This window comes from Meleagris gallopavo, chromosome Z (assembly GCF_905368555.1).
Source record: "Meleagris gallopavo chromosome Z, MGAL_WU_HG_1.1, whole genome shotgun sequence".
NCBI classification, from domain to species: Eukaryota; Metazoa; Chordata; class Aves; order Galliformes; family Phasianidae; genus Meleagris; species Meleagris gallopavo.
In genome coordinates this window covers 21,027,876-21,044,843 of record NC_139435.1, presented here as the reverse complement: position 1 = coordinate 21,044,843, position 16,968 = coordinate 21,027,876, and the positions used below count along the sequence as shown (strand labels likewise).

Genomic DNA, 16,968 nt, shown 5'->3' with positions numbered 1-16,968 from the left:
TTTAATTTACAATCAAATACTACTTTCCTGATGTTTTTTCATAAATACTTGGGTTTTCTATTACTTCCTTCAGTATTCTGTGGACAGATCAGGCAAGTCCAGCAAGTGTTCTGGGACTTGAAGAAAAAAAATTTCCTCCCAGTCAATGTCACAGCAGTGGGTAAATTTCATCCAAAGTATCTCGGGCCCTTCTCAATTAACAGGCTACTATTCCAACCATAAATCTCTGAACAAGTGTCATTCATTTAATGTTTGCATATGTGCCCCAAACAAAAGCAGACAAATTAGAAAGACAGATAATTAGAGGAATGAGACTAACTTGCCCAGTGATGTTTCCAATTGCTCAGAAATGTGCACCTGTTAGAACTACCTGATCCCTTGAAGAATTGGAAGAGTTAAAATTACCTTGGGATATTATCTGGGAAACATAACTTAGATGAGCTCATGTGTTTTGGTGCCTTTATTTTATTACTTTCAAGCAAGAATATGTACTTAAAACTTATTCTAGAAAACACTGATCAGGAATCATGGAATAATTAAAAATTTCATGATTATAAGATCCGTAAGAGGAAAAAGGGAGATGGGTGGAGTTCTGTGAGGTAGTGATGTTGTAGTTGTTCCTTCTGTTGCCGCATTTTAATGTTCACAAATCCTGTAATTAGGTAGATTATCATCACCCATTTTAAACACCTGGAGTCACAGGATTAAGGTCTGTTTTACTACTAAATTCCAACTTCTTCCGAACAGTAAAGAGGAAAACTAAGACTGCTACAATTTGAGATTTTTGGCTCAAGTACACATTGTGGCACTTAGAAGAAACAGAGTACATTCTTAGACATGACTTAAGCACAGAAGATTAGAGTATTTCAAATATACAGTCACTTTGGAAACATACTATTATATACCAGCATTTCAGGAGAAGTAAAACCCTTCTCTACTACATTTCTCCTGACTGCAGTTTGCTCATACTGTACCTTCAAGTTCAATTACACCCACTTAATTAACAAACAACAATGTAATATCCCATTTTGAAAGTATGTTGAGGTGAGCATGACTGGAAAGACTGGTGGTGATTAAAAAAGGAAACAAAAAGCCCCCAAACCTAAAAACAAACAAAAAACAAACTAAACAAAACAAAAAATAGGTCATTGCAGGTTGACAACGTGGCCCCAAAACAACTGTGCCATGATATACAAAGGGCAGAAAACTGCAACACTGGGACAAAAACAGCACCAGCAGCGGTCAGGAAAGGGGAAGAGCAGGAGACAGGACAGTCTTATAAATACCACACTCTTCTTCTGAGAAGATGGATTAATTATGAGTCTGCTTCAGAGGTGAAACACTAAATAAGTTTAGGTTAGGGAAAAGGCTTATACAGCTTGAAACTCTGGCTCCAAAACAGGATTATTTCAAACTTGAAGGCATTCCCTTAGAGATCTTCTATGTATAGTTTTAAGATTACAACCTCTATTAAATAGGTAAATAGTTTTCAGGATCTCTAATACTCCTTAGTATCTCTGCTTGTTTGTTTGCTTTTTGTTTTTGTTTTTGTTTTTTTTTTTTTGCAGTATTTGAATTTGTATCTACACCGAATTTACATAAGCTTTCTAATTCCAGAAAAAAAGGAATATATTCATTAGATTAAGCAAAGTCAGCTCCACCGAACTACAAGACTTCTGATGAGCTGACAGGTTACTACACTGAAATTATTTTATTTCCTTGGTAATTTCATTGTCTTTCAAGGAAACTCAAGTTAAAAAAATCTCATATGGTTATGACAAACAATCAACAAGCATAAAAGTGTGTTCCAAACTCATCCCCTGCAATAGGGATGATCTGCATGCAATTGGGAAAAAACTATTTTTAATATCAAATACTTAATCCAACTTCACCAAGATAAGATCTACTAATGGAAAATTTATTATTCTGACCAGATTGTACTTTTGAGGAGTCTCACTGGAACAAAATCTCATCCTTTCCTGTTGTATACTGTTCATTCAGCACATGGTTTGTCTTCAGATTTTAGAACTAGCAACAAATAATGATTTCTTTAATTAATTAAGATGTAATCAAAGTAGAATTTCAGTTCTCTACATTTTGAGCTTAAATAATTTTGGATACTTCAGATAGACTTTTCAGTCAAAAACAAAAGCAAGTGACTATTTTGGACTTCAGCTATCCTTCATGAGCACAGAAATCTGAATAAGACAGTAATCTTGCTGCTTCTAATCTTCATATATTATCAGAGATTCAAAGCAATACAGCAATTTATTTAATATTTGAATAGTATTAGTCAATTTAAGCAGACACTTCCACAGAAATAATTAGCCTGCCTCTTTTGCTTTGCACCAGTTTCTCCTGTTGGGCTGGATCAGTTGTTTAAGCAGTTTCACCTCAAGGCAGCACAGGGAACTGGTCCAGCTGAAATACATAGGACAATCTATCAAGACAGCTTGTTCTGGGACCAAAATTTACTCGAGAATATTTAAGAAAACGCAGCTTTAAAGTTGAACAGGGAAGCTTGACACTGTCAGCTTTTACCACTGATGATAATAAGAGAAATACTAAAAGTTACACAAAGGGAAACCATGCAACATACCTTTGGAAGCTCTTCAATCTGATTAGCATCTAAGTAGAGTTCTTCTAGGGTCTTTTCAAAAGTAAAAATCTCCTTAGGCACCTGTTCCAGGCTGCAGTGAGAATAATCAAGTGTAGTGACTGTTTCCTCCTCTCCACGCAGGCAGCGGCATGACACCAGCCGCACCAACAAATTCCTCTTCGTTGTCATTTTCAGGCACTATAACACAGAAATTAGTAGATTTATAAAACCAACCAGACAACTGCAGAAATACCTAGATGGGCAACATCTCAAACTTCTGGTTGCTAAATACTTAAAAAAAGAAGGAAATGTATACATACATGCTGTGTATATATATACACACATATGAGAGGGAGGTGGGCAGAAAGATTTTATTTTTGTTTAAACACAACAGATCTTTAGTTGCATGAAATGTCATTGAAATATCTACAGACACCAATGGATGAACATAAAATTTAGCCTGTAACTTGTCTCCTGTCAACAGCCCTAAGCAGAGAATATCCACATTGCATGTAAGCAGATAAAATTTGAAGCAGCAGTTCTGAAGCATCATTCATGCTTTTACAATCTGTTTTTGCTTAATACAATAAAATCAAAATGATACAGAGGAAAAAAAACTTATTTTCAGTGATGAGTAATATTAATGTACATTAATTTCAAATTCCTCACATACATACAGATCTTTTGCGCAACAAGCTAGTGTTGTTTTCTCTAACTGTTCTACCTATTTAAAATAAAAGATTTCCAAGTACTTAGATAAATGATTTTCCTCAACTTCTGCAATTTCAGTCAGTAAATAAAACTTTAACACATCTTCTGTGCTCACTGAAATTAACAAAATTTCATTTTGCTATAGGAACTTCTTCCCTGTCTTAATTAAAACATTGAAGGCTATCAATACTAGGACAGTCTCTTCATATCATCATTCTGCACACTTTTCTGCCTTTCTCACTGCACACAAACAACTCACCTACCTACCTGCCTTTCTGTCTAATCTCATGATCAGTTGCCCAACTAAAAAGACTGTAGTGGAGGAAAGGAAGGATGTATCACAGAAGAGAGTCCACTCTTATCAACCAAAGACAGAAAAATGTAGTATCGCACAGGTAACCTTTTTTTTTTTTAAATATTCTCAAATTAAGAACTGCTCCAGGGATGGTTTGAGTAAATACAGTTCAGAAAGTAGACAGGAATACAAAGCATCTCAAATATTTCCCTACCCACTAAACACTGAAGTCTAGCAAGAAGAAGAATCTTGATCTTGTACTGTTTTGCAACATCAACAAGCAATATAAAAGCACCAAATAAAACAATGAAAGAGCTTTGCAAATCTGCAACACTTTTACAGTTTCTTTTTCTCCATCACCGTACAAGTTCAAAATTGTAAGAATTTGATCTACTACAGAACTCAGAGAAGGAAGAAAGAACGAAACAAAACCCAACAAAAAGCCTCTGTCCCCCAAACAGTTAAAGCCTTGACCTAAGTTTACCTCAGCTAGTAGTCAACAAAGGAAAAAACATCACGATACTGGTACAGTTAATTTTACCTCATGAGGGAATAAGATGAAAAAAAATAATGTATAAGCAGAACAGATAGGAAACAAGTTCCACAATAAATACACCAAGTGGGACAAAGAAAAACGTCTGTGTATATCATACAGGGGTTGGAACGGACCTCAAGAGATCATCAAATCTACAACCCCAATGAAGCAGGTTCCCTACAGTAAGTCACAAAGGTAGGTGCCCAGGTAAGTCTTTACCTTCATAGAAGGAGACTCCACAGCCTCTCTGGGGAACTTGTTCCAGTGCTCCGCCACCCTTGCCATAAAGTTCTTCTGCATGTTAGTACAAGTTTTTAGGCCATTACTCCTTGTCCTATCACCATGCACACTACTGAGAAAAGCCTGGCCTCATCCATTTGCCTCCTACCTTCCTTCCTTTAGGTATTTGTAAACATCTATCATATCCTCTCTGTCTTCTTTTCCTCAGGCTTACTCAATCTTTCCTAATATGGGAGATGCTCCAGGTCCTTTATCATCTCTGTGGCACTCCACTGGACTCCCATTATGAGATCTGTATGTTTTTTGAACTGGGGAGCTCAGAACTGGACACAGTATTCTAGATGTGGCTTCACCAGAGCAGAGTGGAGGGGGAGGATCATCTCCTTTGATCTGCCGGCCACATACTTTTTAATGCACACCAGAATACCACAGGCTTTCCTGGCCACAAGGGCACACTGTTTGCTCGTGGCCAACCTGTTGTCCACCAGGACCTCCCAGGTCCTTCTCCACAGAGCTCCCCTCCAACAGGTCAGCCCCTAACTCATACTGATGTATATGGTTATTTGTCCCCTGGTGCAGGACTATAAACTTGCCTGTCAACTTCATCACTTTCTCCCCTTCCTTTCTTCCCAACATTTCCATCTGTCGAGGCCTCTCTGAAAATGGCAGCACAGCCTTCTGGCGCATCAGCCACCCCTCTCAGCTTTGTGCCAATAGCAAACTTGCTGAGGGTGGACTCTGTTCCTTCATCCAGGTCACTGACAAAGATATTGAATGAGATTGGACCCAGCACAGACTCCTGGGGAACATCACTAGTTACAGGCATCCAATCAGACTCTGCACCACTGATCACAACACTCCAAGTTCTGCCAGTCATCCAGATGTCAATCCACCTCAGTGTCCACTCAACTATTCCACACTTTCTAAGTTTAATAACAAGGATATTGTGGGAGACAGTGTCACATGCCTTGTTTAAGTCAGGGTACATAATATCCACTGCTCTCCCCACAGCTACCCAGCCAGTGATGACATCAAAGAAGACTACCAGGTTGGTCAAGCATGATTTTTCCTTGATGAATCTATGCTGACTACTCCTTACAGCTTTCTTCTCTTTTAATTGCTTGGAGAGGCTATCCAGAACAAGTACTTCCACCACTTTTATAGGAACAGCTGACTGACCTGTAGTTTCTCAGATCCTCCTTCTTGACCTTTTGGAAGACTAGAGTGACACTGGCTATTCTCCAGTCTTCAGGCACATCTCCCATTGCCAAGACCTTTCATATCCCGATGGTACAATGCCTATGCAGACTATTGCTGTGCGTTTTTTTTTTCCAACCAGTTTTTCTTGCTTTACATTTATGTACCTAGATAGATACCAGACCATGTCATATACTCTACATAATTTGAGAGTGTGAATGACTTGGACTACTTCAAATTTACAAATAAACGAGGCTAAATTCAACAAAGGATGTCTCTTCATTCAACAACGGCAAAATATTACATTTAAAAAAAAAAAAGCTCTAATTTTGAAACTCAACCTTCAAAACCTTCCTCCCCCCACCCACCCCAACTGTTCAAATAATACAGAAACCAGCCCCACTGCCAGCCTTGGATTCATTTATAGCTATCAACCCTCTGATGCAACAATATTTGCTGTTTTTTTTAATTTTTCAGTTCACTTTTACTTTTTTTCTCGGGATGAGTGGGAAATAATATCTTCCCTATTTCCCATATCAATATAGACTCAGATACATGTCTTTCAAATAGACATTCTTTCAAAATATAGTACATGCTCTGTTTGTTATTATTACTACACCATTACAAAGGTTATAGGTTTGCAAATAAATTTGCAGGATAGCCAGCATTTTGGAAAGAAAAGAAGAATAAGTTAAAACTCATGTTGGTCTGAGTCTCGCCCATTTGTAACTCTTACCTACTTTTTCCTGTTCACTGTTTTCCAGTTCTAACTTGCAGGATTTGGCCAGCTAGGTACCTCTGCAAATAAGACTTTTCTAGGCATCTACATCCTGTGTTGTAGCAATGCACTACACTTTCATTTAATATGCTTGAATTGGTAAACTCATTGCATCCTTGATTTTATTGGCAAAAATTATTTTGCTATACAAGTTCCTCATTTATTCTGCTATACTAAAAGCACTTCAGCAACATTTGGAACAAACCATTAAGACAGGTTACTGATAACAACAGCAATTTAAAAGATGTGTAGAATTTCTTCAGCAAAGGTTTATGAAATGGAACAGCACAGAAAGGTCAATTTATGATGAATTCTGCAAGCATAACTTACAGTTTCCAAAACAGGTATTTCTAGGATGTTACTAATATAACTGAAAACTGACAGTATTTTACTGTTACCATCAACTTTGAACAAATTTTGCTTGAAAATTAAAAGAAAGTCAGAATTGAATTTTCCCTGTTTTAAAACTACATTCAAAATGAATACAGAGGACTTTTGTCTCGTCAGAGGACTTTTGTCTCGTCAGATAAATAATAAAAAAAGATCTGTAAGTCACTGTTGTTCATCTTTTATCAGTATTGAATATTAGTCATTTGTGTTCCAGCTACTTTTGCATGTACTTATCACATTAAAAAAAAGAAAAAAGACTTCATAGATTATCTTCTTCTTGAAGTTTACCATACCGTGCTAAGTTTTTCAATGTTTCCAGTTCCAAAGGGGAATGTGCAATTCCCCTATAGTACTGTACTTCCAGAAGATAGGTCAGCTTGTTACCCCTGAAGCACGCTATTACAGAAAATGGAATCAAAGCAGCAAAATCTAACAAAGCCAGAAAACTAGTTTCAGTTGGTTTGCAGTTAAAAAAAAAAAAATCATTTACCTTATTTTGCCTTCCCATTATATTTGTATCAATAAAATGAAAATATGTGCTATCATAACAACATTTAACTTTGTGATTAAAACACTAGAGCAATCAAAATAAATAACATCAAATCACATTTTAATAGCATCTACCACTGAAAAGCTCCTACTGCACAGGCGGCTTTGAAGACTGCTTGAAGTACTCTTTAAATCTCATTAATCTTGATAACTAGAGATGGAATTTCAGTGCTGACAGATGCTATTAACATACAGCAAGTAACAACTGGAGAATACAGTATAATTAATACAATATTCAGATAAAGTTACTGGAGAACCTAGGGAAAAGTAAACACCGTAGTTATAGCAAATCTACACTGTAACAACAGCAGACCAAATCTGTAAGCCTAAGACATCCTTAAACAGAATAAAATCACTCGAAGTAGAAAAGCAAAGCATCAGTTTGAAAGGCCACTATCAGCAACAGAAAGCAAGACCAGCAGCAGAATTAGACCCTACAGACTGATAGTTCAGACAAGTGCGCACCACCCAGAGAGACATCACTCATTCCTGCACACTGCCGTCATCCGAGCATTCACAGCCCAGCAGCACCCAGGCATCTGCCAGAGACCCACAGGACATTTTTGTTTAACCACGTCTCGCTGTGATTTGATGAGCATTAAAAAACAAAACACCACACACAGAAGTATCACACTGCTCTGAGAATTCTGAACTCATGTCATTACCTGCAGAATCTAAGCTAATGGTCCTTTTGTTCCTCATCTCTGCTACTTTGTTTTAAAAGCAATAGCACTGTATCATGGGTCGTTTAGATTCCTGCCTGACGCTAACAGGATGTGAACGCTCATGCTGTAAGCACTGCGTGTGAAAGCGCTCCCCTTTCCCGCAAGCGTTTCAGAAGGATGTTTACCAGTTACATCAGCACCAAAGCTGAAAATGAAACCAGCTATCAGATGCTCACACAGAAAGGCAAGCACAGCTCCACAGAAAAATTTCTGGTCAGAATCCCACTAGTCCAGTTCAGTGCCTATAGATGAGCATAGAATTACGGAGCTAGGGATGTATAAGTACAGGAAGAGAGCAGGGAGGGGACAGAAGTTCCAACAAATTAATACTGAAACATAATTATGAAAAAAAGTGCATGCTTTTCGTTTCCCCCAAGAATCCCATTTAATCCACCAAACAAAAAGCACTATACCTCCTACATTAATAAATTATTAAGAATGAGACTTCCTGTATCAGCAACACACAGTGGTCTATCTTCAGAAATACTACAGGCTTTTCTCTTCCTAAGGCAGCAACATGTTCAACAACACATGCACAGATGTAGGCTGATTGGTTTGACGTAGAAGAGACCGTTGAGACAATTCCTAGCACAATTTCAATGAATCTTCCACCGAAAGGCAGCTCTGGTCCTCAAAAATTTGGAGATACTGTATACATCTTAGAACCTTAAACTCAGAAAGTCCGCCACTCTTACGAGGAAGAGCAGAACTATTCTTCATTCTTTAAGCTCAGAAATGACTTGATATCTCTTCTTCAATATCAAAACACATTAACCCAGCTGGAGCAGGGGAGGCAAAGGTTTGACTCAGGCTTCCCCTAACTCCTCCCCCTCCTCTTGGGAGGGAGCAGCAAGGTTCCAGAGCAACTGAGAGCACCTGGCACCCTGGAAACCCTGACCTACATATCCAATGCATGGCAATCCTCCTCTTCATAAGAGGAAAGCATGGCTCTTAGACCTGATGGACTCTGATGAGAAACTGAAACGCCAGAAGGAAGGGTATACTGTGAGGAGACTGCCTTTTGTTAAATGCCACTGCCATTTTGTGGCTGTGGTTTTAAAACTTTGTTCAGTGACAATGCCAAGTTAAGGTATTTTCACTTCCTCCTGCCTCCAATCCAAGCTATTTTTTTCACTTCTAAAAAAAGGAAAAAAAAAATCAAAATAGATTGGTTATGCCACACATTTAGTTAAATGAAACTGGTAAACACTTAGATCAATACAAACCAAGTAACCGAAGCTGTACAGTCAGAACAAACAATAGGAAACAAGAGATTTACAAAAAGGGTTTTTTGGAACCATTTCACCATTTTAATGTGAAGCTCCTGATATCCAAATAATGTTCAGCTGCATTCATGGCTGCATGTCCCCACAAAGGCAGGAGACAAGAAAAAAAACAAAAAACAAACACTGTACTTGCTCACATACAACGTTCATAGCAAATGAAATAAAAGGCATTTAGTCATGAAGCAACAATGGTGAATGGTAACAATAGAGGGAGGGAGGAAGATGTTAGTAAATGCAGTACAATAACAATCATTCATTAAGTGCAAACATATGAAAGATACTTTTTTCTTGGGGGGAAGAATGGGCAAAAACCATTTTTGTGATTACTGACTATACTAAAACAAACCTGAGGAATTACTATGACAAGTAGCCAATGAAAGCATATAAAAGGAAATGCTTGGAATATTTATTTCTGTTAATTTATCTATCTGCTAATAAAAAAAAGAAATTAGTAATATAACAAAGCAGTCAGCACTTAGTCTTTTTATGCCAAAAGCTTAGCAATGACAAGAACAGATCAACTTTGTAAAAATAGAACAAAATTGTTTTACATTAAGAAAAAAACTTTTGGCAAATATTTGTGTAACAAGATTTTAATTTAAGCACAGACTTTAACTGTGTAATGTTTAGTATTATGTTATATCCCTAGGCTGCGGTATCAGTAAAGCACAGGTACACAAGAGTACAGATCTGTAATTTAAGGCAAGATCCACCACATAAACGCCCTATTTAAAAAGAAAAAAGTAAAATGATAAGGTAAGTTTACAGTAAAAGAATAAAATGCAGTTAGGTATCCTAACAATTGTAATTTTGACTCTATATTAATGCTACAGATTAAGCAAGTAAATTGAATGCATTCTGCATTTGTGCTGTCAGGTTGTTCATGTTTGAAAAACCCATTCGATTCTGAGTCCCTCTATTTGTCACTATACAACTGCATTCCATGTAGTAGTAACTTCTCACTTATTTTGTTTTGCTCTTTTCCTAAGCCAGTCCTAGAAACTCATTTCCATTTTACTAGCCAAACTAACCAAGCAAATTTGTCATCTGAAAAATGGTCTCTAATCGTATATCACTAACAATATTGCTGAGATTAGCAATAGATCTAAGCTTCGTTGCTGACATTTGACTACATTGTATATTCTTTGGGTAACAATTTGTACTTTTATTAAGAGAACATTAGGAGGAATAAATTACTCCATTATTAAGTACTACATAAAACAACTCAATTTTCTTCCATTGTCAATGTGGAAAAGGCCCACAGAAACAAAAAGGACAAGTTCCTAACTTTCTATACAAAGAAAACAATTAAAATTAAATACACAGTGCATCCAGACTAAGACATGGTAAGCCTGCTGAAAGAAGTATAAAACCTTATTAAACCGCTTATGCTTCTGGTTTAGTCCTTTGAGGGATTATGTCTGGATCTACAGTACTAGTAAATGCTGTGTATCACATACTGTCAACAACTATTCAAGCAGAGGGAAAGAGATACTCTTTTAAGTCCTCCAGTCAAAAGAGACGAACCAGCATATGGAAAGAAAAAAAGAAGAGGCACTGCAAGTCATTTGCTTGTAGAAAGCAACAGTCCTTACAGAGTGGTAAGCACAGCTGAGGCAGCACAACAACAGCAGTTTCTTAGCTCAATAGAAAATGCTAATGTACACAAGGTCCACTGCATTCTAAACAACACATAAAACAAGAAAGAAAAAAAAAAACGAGCTTGCATATATGTTTCTATCTCCTTAAGCTGTAGCAATACCAGTTAAAATGCTCAGAAGATTCTGTATGTTTTAAAACAGATATTTTATAATAAGAATAATTTCATTATTCAGCCACTGATGTGTCAATATTTATTAGCATGTTCACAATATTAATAGCACTATTAACAAAATCAGAGCAGATGGACACTGTTACTGTGTGTGTTGTGTGTTGTGTGGGGGCAGAAAGGGGGTGGTCAGGGGGAAAGGTGAGATATTTGTTAGTTTGGTTTGCTGGAGTGGGTGGGAAAGCACTACTCAGAAATTCAAACGGAAGTTCTGGAGATGAATGATTGTCCTGGATATTCTTTTCAATTCATGAGGAATATTTCCATCTAGTAACTCTTACCTTACAAGAATCAACTTAGTATCATCTACATTGGCATCATTTAAAAAAGAAAAAAGCTGATTCTAAATACGTGTTTCTTTTCCAAAGCTTTGAAAACAAAAATGAACTCTAACTTAACTTTGATACTCTGAAGTATGGTCTTTAGCTAAAGAATGTTAATATACCAAGAAGAGAGAAATGATACAACTTCATGCCCTCCTGTGCAAATTATTAAAATGGATGGTAAGAGGCCCAGCAAGTATTCAAAAACACATTTTCAAGCATCTTTAACTTTTTTTCTTTTTAATGCACTCAGGTTTCTTAAGAACTAAATAAATTTATTTTAAAAAGTAGTATAAAATATTCATTTGTGGAGTTTTAGCATATTTAATAATGAACATTTGTCTTTAAAACAGAAAATTATTATCCTGCAATTTAGTTTGATGCTTTCCCTTTTATATTTATGCATAACTGCATGTAAATATACTCGTCAACTGATAACTGCAACAAAGAAGCTTCAGAACAACATGAGCATTCATGCAATAAAATTTGAGTGCTTTGGAGGTGATTATTGATGGCATATGAAAAAGAAAAGAATCAATGTGTAAACATTCTATAATGCAAAGGAAACAGAAATACAGTACTTACCACTGTGTTACTTCCTTCTCCCTTCTGCTTCTTCCCTGAGCTCTCAAAGCCAACATTCTGTTCAAAACAAAGGTAGGAAAATTTTAGTCACACCTATCCATACTAGATAAGAACAAACTGATACCTTGTTGCATTGGGTGTTTATTTTCCTTTCAGCATTGTTTGCTTTAAAAAAAAAAAAAATACCGGTGTGAATTTTAATTTGGAGACTACTATAGCATTACTGTGGTAGTTCAGAATCTTCTGTACTATTACTAGTCTTTGAAAGATTCACCAAAAATGGTAAAAAATATATACAAACTTTTAGGGGGTTACTATTTTTTTTTTTTTTTTAATTTTTTTAAAAGAGAATATTACCGTGTTTCTTCCTACTTCAATTCTGACTTCATAGCATTGTGTCTATAAAGCTGTTTCATTTCTACTTCACATTCATTGCTGTATTTGCTAAGTCCCTAATACTAGACATTTCTTGCACATGTTTCTCAAGAAAGTTAAGAAAAAAATACATCAAAAAACGATGGAACATAACAAATCCATGCTTTTCCCATAATATTAATTTTATGTTTTTTTTTCTTTTTTCTTTTTTTCTTTTTTTTAAACAAAGTTGCCAATTAAGTCATAGCAGATAACTAATGCTACCTTTACCAATGTAGAACAAATGGAAAGAAAGAAAAACACTCAGTACACTGAAAATTGTTGGCTGGACCAATGCAAACTGTAATCTTGGCCTACAAAAGCATAGAAGTAGAATTATCTTCACAGGGATTAAGTATCCGTACCAACAGATTTTAACTGAATATAAAACCATGTACAGCAGCTAAGGAGCTGAGTCATGGTAGAAGACAATCTCTCAAACTCATAGTTCCTAGAAAAAAGTAAAATAGTGGGGAGTAAAGGTAATATTTTCATTCAAAGGATTTACCCATAAATGTAATTGCAGTTTATTTAATTCCAGTAAAAAGCAGAATCAGACTATCAAAATGTATCACAAATGTGTCCATAAAAATTCTGAAAAGGGATTTAAAAATCAAAATTTTTATAGGAGAAATGAAAGCTGGTTTGTTTGCAGTAAGAAGCAGCACTACTACAGAACAATTATTTTGTTAGGAAGCCAGGATCAACACAACAGGATTGTGCTGTGATCAGCTTTTGCGTGTTACTGGCCCTGCTCTTCCCTCAGCAGTCACTGGTGCCATTTAGTACATTTATACCAAACACATTCCAGTGTACTGTACTGGATAAATATATTCATTTATTCTCAGCAGAACAACGAGGGTATGCAAACAAGGGATAAAAGCAATAGAGGTAAAATATTAAAGCCTCAATTGAGTTTCCTGATTAAAAAAAAAAAAAAAAAATCAATTAGTTTAGCCAGCATCAGAAATACTTAGCAGCAGCATTCAAAACAATTAAAAAAAAGGAAGGAAGACAGTAAGGATCAAAACACATTCAGAAATCTGGGATGTCTATGTCAAACTGCCACATCTGCGTGATTCTCTCCCATCTCATGTCTTTGTGCTCCTACTGAAAAGCTATTTCATTTGTATAAAACTTATTTCAAGGCACTGTACACAAACCTTCCAAATGGTAGAAATGCAAGTTTGCAATAGCTTTGCTAAGATAAACAGAATTAATCCAAAGAAAACTGTAGCACAAGGCTGGATCTGACAATAAGACTGTCAGGTGACTATGCAGCTGAAAACAAAAAGGCAGAAGGTCAAGGCATGGCAGGCAGAGCATTCAAATCGAAAAACCAAAGAAATAGTTATCTCCATAATAATCACAAAAACAATAAACATAAGGGATTACTCTTGCATCATTTCCTGACACCTGTTAGGTTGCGACTGTTGGAATGCCTAGGAGAATAAATTCCAGTGGTAAGGAACCATTAGCAAACCATGAAATGCTTGCAGACTTCAAAACCAAACACAAGGAACTGATCAGATTCCAATTCCCCAGAGAAGATAATACAGGAATTGGTATGTGCGTGCATGCCACAAAGATTAAGGAACTACGTACAGAACAACACACAACAGTTACAGAATTAGACAAGACACACTGAGATCACCACAACTGACATTACTTTAATAGCACTTGAAACTGACACTAAATCAGATAAATTTAAGTCCACAGCAGAAGAGAATACTTTAACTACTCAGCCAAGAGCACAGAGTGACTACAGTTTTAAGTGCTGGTGATTCTCAAAAGTAGGAACACTCTAGGCTTCCATGCAATCACACTGATATGTCCAGTACACTGAAAAGCACAACAAACTCCCAATGAAAAGAGGCCAAGGCATTCTGATGAACCCAGGGTAACTATGCACCATGATCTCAACTAGCTTATAAAGTCACTTTCCTACTTACCTGAAGCAACAGGTGCTTTAGATGTATAGAGATAAATTAAAATACCTAATAAAAACACCGAGGAAAGCTTTATTTAAACATCCTAGAACACATGGTATAATCCACAACATATTGTGCCTTTGTATTCTGCCACGCTCCACCAACAAAGGTGCTACATAAGAGTCCTAGCACTCCATTTTCCCTGAGCACTAGGAGAGAACTTGGGCAAACTGCTATGTACTCACTGTTTTTCTACCCTTCCTTGTGTATAACCCTACCACCCTACCGCTGTCAGAAGATGCTTGCTAGATCAACTGCTGGTGTGCTGCAGCGCAGTGGTTCTCTCCACCACACTGCATCCTGTTCACATACGTACCTCAGTTCCTCAGTTCCAGCTTGTCACTGGTTTTAGACCAGTGAGGTCTGCAGTTGTCTCAGTACACTTCTTTCTTTCTGCAATTTTCACACAAATCCATTTCACCTCAAATTCTCTGAACTGCTTATTGGGAGACTTTGAAAAGCTATTGATGGACCCAGAATATTAGTGGCAAATTTGCATATAAAATATGAGGAAATAGGGCTATACTTCAGAATTAGCTGAATGGTAACAAATAACTCCCAAGGCGTTTTTCCTTTCACTAGCTTGTTGAGGGGAAAGGAAATGGGAGAGGAGGGAGCCACAACATTCACGCCCTTCACCTTAGGTAGGGCTGAAAAGAAGTATTTTGAAAACTGCTTTTTTCAGAGACATTTCAGGCAGCCTTCAGCCTATGGTAATAATCATCTTCCATTTCAAACAATAAAAACAGTAAAAACAGAATTTATTTCAGTAATTCCAGGAAGAGCATTGCAGAGGTAGGATTATCTGTGCTCATCCTTTAAACATCCATTCGCGTTCAATGACAAAGACAGTATGTTCAGCTAAAAAGACTTCAGATTTAGCAAGATTATCTATCACACAGACAAGCTGAGCAGAAATGAACTGCAACGCTAAAATTCTTCTTGTAAAACAGGAACAATTTTAGGGCAATGAGATTAGTTATACTGTCTTCCTTTGAAGAAGGGAAATGAGAGATTCCAAAGGAGACTAAAGAAGTGCAACTCCATGCACAGCTAATAGCACTGTTCCCAGTGAAGTAGGTTTTGCCTGCACAAAGATATCAATTATCATGTAACTGGGGGGGAGAGAGGGATGCCTCATAAATTCCATGCTAAGTTCCATATACCCATCACAACAAGTTCAGAGAAAAAAAAACACATTTGTAGATAATTTTTAAGACTTGACCGTATTACGATTAGAACTACCACAGAAGGGTAAGCTCTGATGATTTACAGACTGTGCTTGATCAGTTTTAAACCAGCAAATAATTTCCAGCAAGTAGTGGGAGAGTATATATGGAACACAGATGATTATTTCAAAAATGACAGTAATAAAGGGATTGTACTGTCAGTGGTTAATGGCAAGATTCTAACTCAATCATAGCCTTCTAGACTGGTTGAAAATTTGTGCCTTAATAGTGAGCTAGATTTGACAAAACAATGTCACATGGTTAGATAAGATAGATGTGGCTAGCAAAATATTTATGTCTAAAAAGTGTACCCTTTGAAATCAAACAGATATTTCACACTTAGAGTAGATAGTTGTTTGATAATTTCAGATGTCTATACTTAAGGAACAGGGAAAGGCAGACCAAGGAGACACAGTGTTCAGAGACCATTCTCAAAAAAAGCCTAACTTGTTTTTCCTGAAAGCAAGTATTGCTGTTATCACTTTCCTCACTGCTTCTCATTACTTCAGTGTTTGAATCAAAGCTACGAATTCATAGCAAAGCAAAGAAACTATCTTGCTGTGTGGGTTGTCTGATTGACAAAAACCCAACCAATTCCAAAAGTTGAGGTATCTTTCTACTTCCCTTCGGTAGAGGACTCTATGATGTTAATTACGATACATTGTCTTAAGAAGCAAGAGACAGACCTATTTGCAGACTTGTAACCTCCTAATACTAACAGCATGACAGCTACTGACAGCCAGAATCCTTCAACACAGGGAAGTGACAGTTCATGGTACATTCTCAGTAAGTACACAAAGACTCACATTTGCTTCCAGACTACCCCAAAATAACCTGTATTTGACAATACCATTAGTGTTCTGCAGGGGACATACCTCTGGAAGTATGCTGCCAAGAAGTATGGGTATGTTTATCAGCAGCAATGGGAAGGAACTGCTGTAGGTCCATGACTGGCCAAATCGCTGCATGAGTTGCATTTTAATACTAGAGTTTGTTTTGCCACGACATCTACAGTTTTATACTGCATATTTTTAACTATCTTAAAACTGAAGGAAATGCCTAACACTCAGCATAATGAAATGTTCTTTATTACCTAAAAAACAAAACAGCACTTTTGGAAAAGACAGCTGTGGAAACACTCATACCTGGAAGTATGCAAACAAATTAACTGATCTGTCTTCTTGTTTATTGTTTTCCCTTAGGAATCTCATCAACAAATATGAGCTCCACAAACTGATCCAAGACATAAAAGAAAATTAGAAATTTGACCTCAGCTTAAAAGAAACAATTAAA

At 36.7% G+C, this 16,968-nt stretch overlaps 1 protein-coding gene across 7 annotated transcripts in view; it reads right to left on the bottom strand.

Moving 5' to 3' along the window:
- The window catches only part of ERBIN (erbb2 interacting protein), a 110,190-nt gene that overhangs the window by 53,480 nt on the left and 39,742 nt on the right, over positions 1–16,968 (bottom strand). For 6 of the 7 annotated variants that reach the window (XM_085212547.1, XM_085212546.1, XM_085212552.1 and 3 more), the window contains exons 3-4: positions 12,042–12,098; positions 2,600–2,797 (exon numbers count right to left, since the gene is read on the bottom strand). In XM_085212547.1, coding sequence (XP_085068673.1) covers positions 2,600–2,788 — 189 coding nt within the window. In that variant the 5' untranslated portion in view covers positions 2,789–2,797; positions 12,042–12,098. Of the gene's footprint in view, positions 1–2,333; positions 2,422–2,599; positions 2,798–12,041; positions 12,099–16,968 lie in introns of those variants that run through there. The other variant, XM_085212550.1, reaches the window with a different exon arrangement.